At 36.7% G+C, this 10,892-nt stretch overlaps 1 protein-coding gene across 1 annotated transcript in view; it reads left to right on the top strand.

The window, feature by feature from the left end:
- The window catches only part of LOC142839955 (uncharacterized), a 44,996-nt gene extending 37,362 nt beyond the window's left edge, over positions 1 to 7,634 (top strand). The window contains 2 exon segments of the mRNA XM_075956391.1: positions 6,333 to 7,606; positions 7,609 to 7,634. Coding sequence (XP_075812506.1) covers positions 6,333 to 7,606; positions 7,609 to 7,634 — 1,300 coding nt within the window.
- The last annotated feature ends 3,258 nt before the right edge of the window (positions 7,635 to 10,892 follow it).

Consider the following 10,892-nt stretch of genomic DNA (forward strand, 5'->3'; position numbering starts at 1 on the left):
CAATTTTTTTCTCTGCTTTAGATGATAATTCTCTTTGACTATTTAAATCTTTGTCACCCTTTATAGTTTGGTTCTAATTACTGTTTTGAAATTTTTACCCAAATAGTGGACTATAGATGGTAAATGCCTTGCAGCAATTTCAGAAAATTATTAAGATTCCACAAATAATCTCTCCTAATTTTTAAATTTAGGGCTCAAATTTTTGTAAAAGCATTTTACATGCTAAATAATTAATAGAATCTCCTTTTTGTATATTTTCAGAATATTTTGTAAATTTTTAATCCCCAAGGAGACAAAGTTTGCGTTACTTCAGCAAACATTTTCTCTAAAGTATGTTCAGTTGAATAATCTAATAAAATTCTGTATAATGTTGAAAACAAAGCTAACTTGAGTATAATTTCAATTATATTAAGTAAGAACCTACTAACCTGCAGTACTTTATATCCTAATTTGTTTATGATAAAACTTTTGAGGACTAGAAATTTTCATTGCATGTTTAAGTGAATGGTATTAGGTAAAATATCTTGAGTAAGAATATAACATCATAGACAGTATGTTGTAACAAAAATAATGTCAAGTTTGTATCAAAAGGAAGCATCCATATCTATATCAATGTTAAATGTATAAATAAGTAGTTACTTTTAAAATCAGGAAAAATTTTCACTTCTCTTAATATCTATTTTTGTGTCTATTGTACATGTCATGGAATATGTATGTCTGTATATGTCTATATAAGTAATGTTTAAGTTTTCCACGATGAACAATGTATTTTCCTGCAGTAATTTTTAAATTTCCAGGAAGAAGATGGGGCCCCACAACAAGTCAAATTGCTTGATATCATTACATCAGGATGATAATAGCACTACCATAAGATCTGTTTTGAGTACCAGATGCTCAAGATGGTTCCATCTTAGCTGAAATGGTACCCTTTTTACAATGTTCTGGATTGACCTTCTTATAGGAAGCTCAGAAAAACCTTACCAAATAGTCAGACTATTTGCAATTATACCAGACAGTAATCTTGGAACTTAACCATCATTTTACTTTCACAGGATCCTAAAGAAAGAACATCGCCCCCATGACAGCTAGAAGTAATTCTAAAAGACTTCCTCTCCTCTCCCAACAAAGTTTGTCCTCAGGGTTAGGGACATCATTGAAGGGTTGGTTATAATTGGTATAGGATTTTGGGTTGGAGGGGAAATTTTATTTTTTTGGTTTTTCAAGACAGGGTTTCTCTGTGATTTTGGAGCCTATCCTGGAACTAGCTCTTGTAGACCAGGCTGGTGTCAAACTCACAGAGATCCACCTGCCTCTGCCTCCCAAGTGCTGGGAATAAAGGCGTGTGCCACCACTGCCCGACTAGAAGGGACATTTTAAAGGCTCGGGGATCTCTTTAAAAAAAATGGGAAAATTGGATGAAATAATAGAGTAGTCTGAGCTTACACACACTAATAATAGGGAGTAATAGAGTGAATGCTTGTGAGGTATAATTTATAGGCAATTGCATTTGTATAGATTTTTTTTTTGACTTTTCAAGACAGGGTTTTTCCGTGGCTTTTGGTTCCTGTCCTGGAACTAGCTCTTCTAGAGCAGGCTGGCCTCGAACTCACAGAGATCATCCTGACTGTGCCTCCTGAATGCTGGGATTAAGGGAGTGCAACACCACCGCCCAGCCATTTGTATAGATCCTTATATTGATATAATGTTAAGTCATATTGAATATTATATGCATTCATGCTTCTACCTCTCCTTAAAATATTTTATACATTGATACATATTTATCATATTGCAATGCACACTTCTACCACTGATCCAGATAACTATACATTGTTTACATTTTGAGGTCATTGTCCTCATTTGTTGCAATATTGTATAATATTCTCCTATGAAATCTTAGTCTTTAATTATAGGTATTAAAAATAGCAGAACAATAGTCATCTAGGCGGGCGGTGGTGGCGCACGCCTTTAATCCCAGCACTCGGGAGGCAGAGGCAGGCGGATCTCTGTGAGTTCTAGACCAGCCTTGTCTACAGAGCTAGTTCCAGGACAGACTCCAAAACCACAGAGAAACCCTGTCTCGAAAAACCAAAAAAAAAAAAAATAGTCATCTATGTTTGTCATACTTATAGTTAGAATAATCAGGTTCTTTAGATAAGTAGAGATTATATTCTGCATAGATAGGCAATCTTCAACCACTTCAAAGAACTGTAGAATATGGCATTTAACTAACTTAGAGTTCTTTTGAAGTGAGGCACTATTGCTCCTGGTAGCATGGATCTATTCCCCCAGAGAAATTTGAGCACCGAAAGCACTCCACTTGGAGCTTGTTTTTTTGTTGGCAAAACTGTCTTTTGGGCAAAAACATGCTCATGCCTCAACTACTGAAAAGATAGATGATGTCTGAATATGGATAAACAGGTCTGTTAAATCTTGACAAGACAGGGTAAGATGGTTTTGAAAAATTTCCTCTCTCTGAAAATGATCTTTCAGTTATTCTAGGTCTTTGCAAAAGTTGGTCCCTTCAACTTTGCAAATGAGACTTTGCATGATTGCCCAGGTAGCCAGTTATCTCTGTAATTTGTTGCACATTTTGTTTTTTTTAAAGATTTATTTATTTATTATGTATACAACATTCCTTCCGTGTATGCTTGCCAGAAGAGGGAATCAGATCTCACCATAGATGACTCTGAGCCACCATGTGGTTGCTGGGAATTGAACTCAGGACCTCTGGAAGAGCTGTCAGTGCTGTTAACCTCTGAGCCATCTCTCCAGCCCTGTTGCACATTTTGAAAAGTTGCTTGATTGCACTTCCTACTTACTCAAGTAATATTTCCCTTCTCAGATTCAATGGGGTTGAAAACTAGATAGTTGTAGTTACTTTCCTCTCATGACTTGTCCAAATTATTTATTAAACAAGAATTAAACTAGTTAGGATGGGAAAATTGTTGAATATATTGTTCTTATTGTATATAATTTTGTATTGGGCTTAGAACTCTCTTATTTATACAAAAGGGGGAGATGCTGTAGAAAGAATTACAGGCAGTGGTTTCCCGCCCATTGGGGCGTGGCATCTTATTCTATACTTGCCAATGTAGAGCATGAGTTTGGCCTCTTTTCTGGCTGTGTGATTCAGATTCTGATCTCTGTTCAAGCATAAGATTCTGATTTGAATCCATCCCTAAATAAGTATACATTTATTTCTCAATTCTGAGCTGGTGTTGTATTTCTTTAAAGCATCCTTCTTCAAGCAACATTAAATGGGAATCATTGAAATGACTAAATGCATTTTTTTCCATTGTTGACCATGAACTAGTAGTAACCGGGTTCACAATGTACCTGACTGAATGAACAACCTCCCAGAAAAGATCATGTATTTGAACAAGTTTCTCTCCATAGTGGTTTTCTTTCAATTTTCTGTGGATCCTTAGTAGGAGAAGAAGCCCTTCTATATGAAATTCCTCATTGTATCCAATGAATCTCAATACCCTCAAGTATTTTCCTGACATTTAAATCTATTGTGTTAACTGGGCGATGGTGGCGCACACCTTTAATCCCAGGACTCGGGAGGCAGAGGCAGGCAGATCTCTGTGAGTTTGAGACCAGCCTGGTCTACCTAGCTAGCTCCAGGACAGGCTCCAAAGCCACAGAGAAACTCTGTCTGGAAAAACCAAAAAATAAATAAAATAAAATAAATCTACTGTGTTGTGCTTGACATTAATCAGCCAGCTTCCTACTTATACTGAAATGCTTTTAACATCATTATAGGCTCGATCTCTAAATCACATAAAATATAGCAGAAACAGTTGTTATTCAGTCCTCAGGTAACCTGCTGTTTTAATTGTTTCGTTTGCTTATCTGAGTAACTGTGTGGCTCTCAATTCCTGTAACTAAAGGGAGGCATCATTCCTGGCTCTATTTGTTTTTATGTTATTGGATGATGGTGCTAGAATGTAGGTATTTTTTTATGTCAAGTATATGCTGCTATGCTGAGCTTCATAATTTCTTGAATTTTAAAAATTGACAGAGGGCATCACTCTGATTGCCAAGATGCCATGTGTTCATAGCATTAATACTGCCTGAGTATTCTGAGTCATTAACTGGAGTGAAAACAATTCTTTGTGGAAAGTTCAATAAAAGTCTTGCAGTTCTTTTTATCCCATTGTTTGTTTCATTCCAGTTTGCAATGGAAACAGGGCCTCAATGTTTATTTCCACCTCTCCTGGACCTGATTGCTTAGACTTGACTGGCATTCAACTCAGAGAAAATATTGCCACCTCTGTTTTCTGAGTGTTGTGGTTAAAGGCACAATACTTCAATACACCCAGTTTGTCCATCTTTTCTTCCTTTCTGTAGTCAGTAGTTTTTTTTGTACAATATTCTCATGCATACAATGTACCGTTGATCTTTTCTGTTTTTCTCTCCCTATGAATAGATATTTCTCTTATAAGGTGGTACAAAGGGTACAGAAATAAAAGAATTGACTCTCCTTTTAAATTTCATTCTAAAGTGACTGTCTATGTCATGGAATAAGAGTGGATAACACCAGCATCATACAACTGTACTTTCAAAGAAGTATGCATTCCAATGTTGCCACTGTCATGCTTACATTGTACACAAGTGTGGTATATTTTTGAAGGCAGTGACCTATGATGATGTGCATATCAACTTCAGTAAGGAAGAGTGGGATTTGCTGGATGCTTCCCAGAAGAATCTCTACAAAGATGTGATGCTCGAGACCTACAGGAACCTCACTACTATCGGTAAAAATAAATTTCTTTCATGTTTCAAAATATGGAGACAACTCTTCCTTGGTTTATGTTGTTGTTCTGTAATTTGATTTAGAAAGAAGGAGAATTAGGTGAATAACACAGTCATAGTTCTTAGGATAATAAGCTAATTATTTCACAATGTTAAATAATATAACATACATATTCTGGTACTATATTTTAGGATACATTTGGGAAGACCATAACACTGAAAAACATCGTCAATGGTGTAGAAGGCATGTAAGGTAATTTTCTTATGCAAGTTTATAACAATGTGCCTCTGATGAGTTTGTAATGTGTTATGACACTTTTAAACAAAGCAACAGTGTAAATAAGCACAGCTTTAAATGAATTGATGGTTAATAAATTCTCACAAATCCATATAGCTCAATTTCCTATATATGAATTGCATTTGCAAGGCATGCATTTAAGAAAAATTCTGGGAAGCAATGACTAAACAGATATTAGCATTAAACATGAGAGCTATATTATACATCTGCCAGTCCATTTGTTTCTTGTTACTCATGACAGAAAATGTATACACATTTCAGTGATGATGAATATAGCTGCAAACCTTTCTACTAAATCAATAGCCCATGGTAAGTACGTCTTGTATTACTCATATAGTTTTTGTGACTGTGTTAAGTTTAATGAATGCAGCTGTTGGAGTCAAGGATCAAGCGGGCAGGTGTTGTGGAGAAACCTTAATATCTATACCACAAGTCTCTGAGGAACAGAAAGTCAAACCGTGAGGATTCAATGTGGAAATCTTTTATTGACTATTCTTCCTTTCCTATATATATCATATGTTACTCTTGACACAAGAGTATGAGCATAGGGATATGCAAATATTTAGCATTCCTCTCCTTAAGAACAATTAAGAAGATAAAATGTAGTTCCTATGTAGAATATACTTGTTGAATTTGATACAAGAATACAAAGTTAATTCATTTTCTACCATCATTGTTAATACTTAAACATACATTATGAAAAAACCACGATGAGTTCTAGGTCTGTGCAAATACTTTTAGGTGTCTTAGTTCACTTAGCAAATGTATAATGATTCACGATATAGTAAAATTTATAAATGTAGTAAAGTTGGTAAAGCACTCAGTGTATGCAGATCTCTTCAAAAATGTAAAAAATTTAATAGAAAAATATAGGTATAGATGAAAAGGTAAACCATGGCACAAAGGAAATTATCATCACAAATATTTTTTGAGATGCAAAATGACCCCTAATGGGTGAACAAAACATGATTTAAAACAAAGATATAGAACCATAATGTTTGATTCCTTTTTACAATTGGGAAAAATATGAAGTTAATTCCTATAGATATGAGGTGTCACAGTCCATTGAATGTGGTGAAACTTTTACATGCGTAAATTATCCTTGCAGGATTGAAAGAAATCAAACTGGAGCGGCGTTTTCCGTATATTCTCACTGTGCTAAAGCCTTGTGTTATAACACTCATCTTCTAAGGAATGAAAAAACACGTACCGGAGAAAAATGCTTGAAAATTAACCAATGTGATAAAACCTTTCTTCCTCACAATCATCTTCAAAGGCATAAAAGAACACATACTGGAGAGAAACCCTATGAATATAATCAGTGTGGTAAAGACTTTACTCAATACAGTGTTCTTCAAACTCATAAAGGAACACATACTGGAGAGAAACCCTATGAATGTAATCAGTGTGCTAAGGCCTTTGCTGAGAACAGTGCTCTTCAAAAACATAAAAGAACACATACTGCAGAGAAACCCTATGAATGTAATCAGTGTGGTAAGGCCTTTGCACATCATAGTCATCTTCAATTGCATAAGAGAACACATACTGGAGAGAAACCCTATGAATGTAATCAGTGTGGTAAGGCCTTTGCACAGCGTAGTTATCTTCAAGTGCATAAAAGAACACATACTGGAGAGAAACCCTATGTATGTAATCAGTGTTCTAAGGCCTTTGCTGACAACAGTGCTTTTCAAAAACATAAAAGAACACATACTGGAGAGAAACCCTATGAATGTAATCAGTGTGCTAAGGCCTTTGCTGAGAACAGTGCTCTTCAAAAACATAAAAGAACACATACTGGAGAGAAACCCTATGAATGTAATCAGTGTGCTAAGGCCTTTGCTGACAACAGTGCTCTTCAAAAACATGAAAGAACACATACTGGAGAGAAACCCTATGAATGTAATCAGTGTGGTAAGGCCTTTGCACATCATAGTTATCTTCAATTGCATAAGAGAAAGCATACTGGAGAGAAACCCTATGAATGTAATCAGTGTGGTAAGGCCTTTGCACAACGTAGTCATCTTCAAGTGCATAAGAGAACACCTACTGGAGAGAAACCCCATGAATGTAATCAGTGTGGTAAGGCCTTTGCACAACGTAGTCATCTTCAAGTGCATAAAAGAACACATACTGGAGAGAAACCCTATGTATGTAATCAGTGTTCTAAGGCCTTTGCTGACATCACTGCTTTTCAAAAACATAAAAGAACACATATTGGAGAGAAACCCTATGAATGTCATCAGTGTGGTAAGGCCTTTGCACATCATAGTCATCTTCAATTGAATAAGAGAACACATACTGGAGAGAAACCCCATGAATGTAATCAGTGTGGTAAGGCCTTTGCACGTCATAGTTCCCTTAAATTGCATAAAAGAACACATACTGGAGAGAAACCCTATGAATGTAATCAGTGTGCTAAGGCCTTTGCTGACAACAGTGCTCTTCAAAAACATAAAAGAACACATACTGGAGAGAAACCCTATGAATGTAATCAGTGTGCTAAGGCCTTTGCTGACAACAGTGCTTTTCAAAAACATAAAAGAACACATACTGGAGAGAAACCCTAAGAATGTAATCAGTGTGGTAAGGCCTTTGCAAGTCATAGTCATCTTCAATTGCATAAGAGAACACATACTGGAGAGAAACCCTATGAATGTAATCAGTGTGGTAAGGCCCTTGCACGTCATAGTCATCTTCAATTGCATAAAAGAACACATACTGGAGAGAAACCCTATGAATGTAATCAGTGTGGTAAGGCATTTACCCAACTTCGTGGTCTTCAAATACATAAAACAATACACACTGGAGAGAATCCCTATGAATGCAATCAGTGTGGCAAGGCCTTTGCACATCATAGTCAACTTCAAAGGCATAAAAGATCACATACTGGATAGAAACCCTATGAATCCAATCAGTGTGTTAAGACATTTGAATATGAAAACAGCCTTCACATTCATAAAAGAATGCATGCTAGAAAGAAACCTTAGGAGTGAAATCAGTGTGGTAAGGCCTTTACAGAATAGAACTCCTGTACTCTTGAAAGGCATAATATAGCACCTACTGTAAAGATATTAATGAATTTGTGGTAGGTGGAGGAAGGTCATTGGTTAATCTAGAAACTGCCTTGCCCATTTGATAGGCCAGCCCTTAGGTGGCTGAAGTAGACAGAACAGAATGCCGGGAGGGAGAGGGAAGTGAAGCAGACGTCATTTCCTCTCCTGTCCAGGGAAAATGCGATGCAGCCTGCCACTAGGGCAGACATGCTGAATCTTTCCTGGTAAGTGCACCTCTTGCTGCTACACAGATTAGAAATGGGCTAAATTAATACGTGAGAATTAGTTTGGAAGAGGCTAGATATAATGGGCCAAGCCGTGTTTTAATTTATACCATTTGTGTGTTGTTATTTTGGGGCATAAGCTAGCTAGGCAGCCGGGAGCTGGGTTTCAGAAAGCGGCCCGAAGGTCCTTCAACAGAATGGTGCCCATGTGGACAACTGCTTCCACAAAAAGCGTGGGAAAGCTTGGGAAAGAATAGAGTAAAGCATGTTTTCTTGGTAGCAGCAATTTCTCATTCTGCTTTGCTTTCTAGAGGCAAGCAAGCATTCTCATCTAAGAGAGGCTTCCTGACTGAGTTTGGCTGCAAAACCCTGCATCTCTTAAGAGGTCCTGCCAAGAAACACTTAAATGGTGTTGATAAAAGCCAACTGAATGCTTGTTTGTTTTCAGCAGTAGCAGGGAAAAAGTGCCATTTTAAAATGCCCCCTTCTGGGTTGTCCTGCCAGTTGACTGAGTGTGGTCTGGGAGCAGAATGCTCCAGCTTGCTTGCTGGCAGGGACCTTGAAACGCCATAGACTTATGGCAATAAACATGGCTACAGCTGGTACCTTCACCGTGAAGCTGAAAGCTAAGGCTGGATCTAGCCGCCAATGCCACGGCTTTAATCCTGCCCAATTTGCTCATATAGTAAAGCAAAAAAAATGCAGGATATGCAGGATATGCAAAACAACTGTATGCAAAAAATAATTTCTGGAGTCATCACATTCCCTGACTTAAATCTATTACAGAGCTACAGTACTGAAAAGAGCCTGGTATTGGCACAAAAACATACAGGAGGACCAATGGAACTGATTCTAAGAATCGGATATCAATCCACTCACCTACTACACCTGAATTTTGTCAAAGAACCAAAAAAATATATGATGGAAAAAGAAAGCATATTCAACATGATGCTGGCATAACTGAATATCAATGTGGGGAATAATGAAAGTAGATCCACATCTATCATCATGAATAAAACTCAAGTCCAAATGGATCAAAGACCATAGCAGAAAGCCAAACACACTAAGCCACATAAAAGACATAGGAAGTATACTTGAACACACTGGCAAAAGAGACCACTTTCAAATTATAACCCCAGCAGCACAGACACTGAGAGAAATAATTAATAAATGAGACCTTTGGTAACAAAAGTTTCTGTGAACCAAAGACATGATCAGAAATACAAAAAAGGCAGCCTATAGTATGGGAAAAGATCTTCACCTACCCCACATTGGACAGAGGACTGATCTTTAAAACATATAAAGAAATAAAAGAAATTGTCATCAAAAGAATAAATTATCCAATATTAAATGGAGTACAGACATAAACAACTTTCAACTTATAAATCTAAAATTACTGAGAGACACTTAGTGATATTTCCAAACTCCTTAGCGATTAGAGAAATGAAAATCAGAACAACTCTGAAATTCCCTCATATCTGTAATAATAGCCAAAATCAAAAACATTGGTGACAACTTAATGTGGAGAGGATGTGGGGTTAAGGGAACACTCCTCCATTGCTGATGGGGGTGCAAACTGAGTCAGCCACTTTGATATGGTGTTTTCTCAGAAAATTAGAAAGCCAACTGCCTGGTTGTGAGGCATGCCTTTAATCCCTGCACTTGGGAGGCAGAGACAGGCCCCTCTGACTTCAAGGCCAGCCTGGTCTACAAGAGCTAGTTCCAGGACAGGCTCCAAATTTACAGAGAAACTGTGTCTTGGAAAACCAAAAATTATAAAGTAAGAAAATTAGGATACAATCTATCTTAAAACCCAGCAATACCACTTTTGATATGTACCTAATGGATACTCAGGCATACTACAAGGACTAGTGGTCAACTATGTTCACAGCAATATTATTTGTTCACAGCCAGAACCTAAAAACATCCCTTCCCACTGAAGAATGGACAAAGAAATTAACATGGATAAAGACAATTACATCTTCAAATTTATGGGCAAATTTTTGGATCTAGAAAAGATAAGAGTGAGTTAACCCAAACCCAGAAACAAAAATATAAATGTACTCACTCCTAAGTGGCGTTTAAATATAAAACAGAGGACAACCAGTCTACAATTCTCAAAGAACATAGACAACAAAATGGAAACAAAGAGATATACATAAATCTATTCTATATAGACTTAGACAAAGACAAGATCTTAGTAAATTGGAAACGTGTGGATCATGGGAAAGGGAAAGGGGACTGGAAGGGAGAGTAGTTGAATAAAAGATAGTTAAAAATCCTTGGTAAACAGCAGTTCATGGGTGAATTATACAAAGTACAAAATGAATAGCTGAAATATGCTTAATTTTGTAGCTGAATAAAATAATTCCTCTTTCCAAGGCTAACTGATTTGTGACATTTAAGTAAAAGCAATCCACACATATTTTCCAAAAGAAAATTGAAGGTGTATGCCATATCTCCCCATGTTTCCAAACCTATGATCACACACACATGAGAGAGAGAAGTGTTTGATTTTACTTAATATAGCTGCATTCATTCTAAATTCACCATTAA

This window comes from Microtus pennsylvanicus, chromosome 22 (genome assembly GCF_037038515.1).
Source record: "Microtus pennsylvanicus isolate mMicPen1 chromosome 22, mMicPen1.hap1, whole genome shotgun sequence".
NCBI classification, from domain to species: Eukaryota; Metazoa; Chordata; class Mammalia; order Rodentia; family Cricetidae; genus Microtus; species Microtus pennsylvanicus.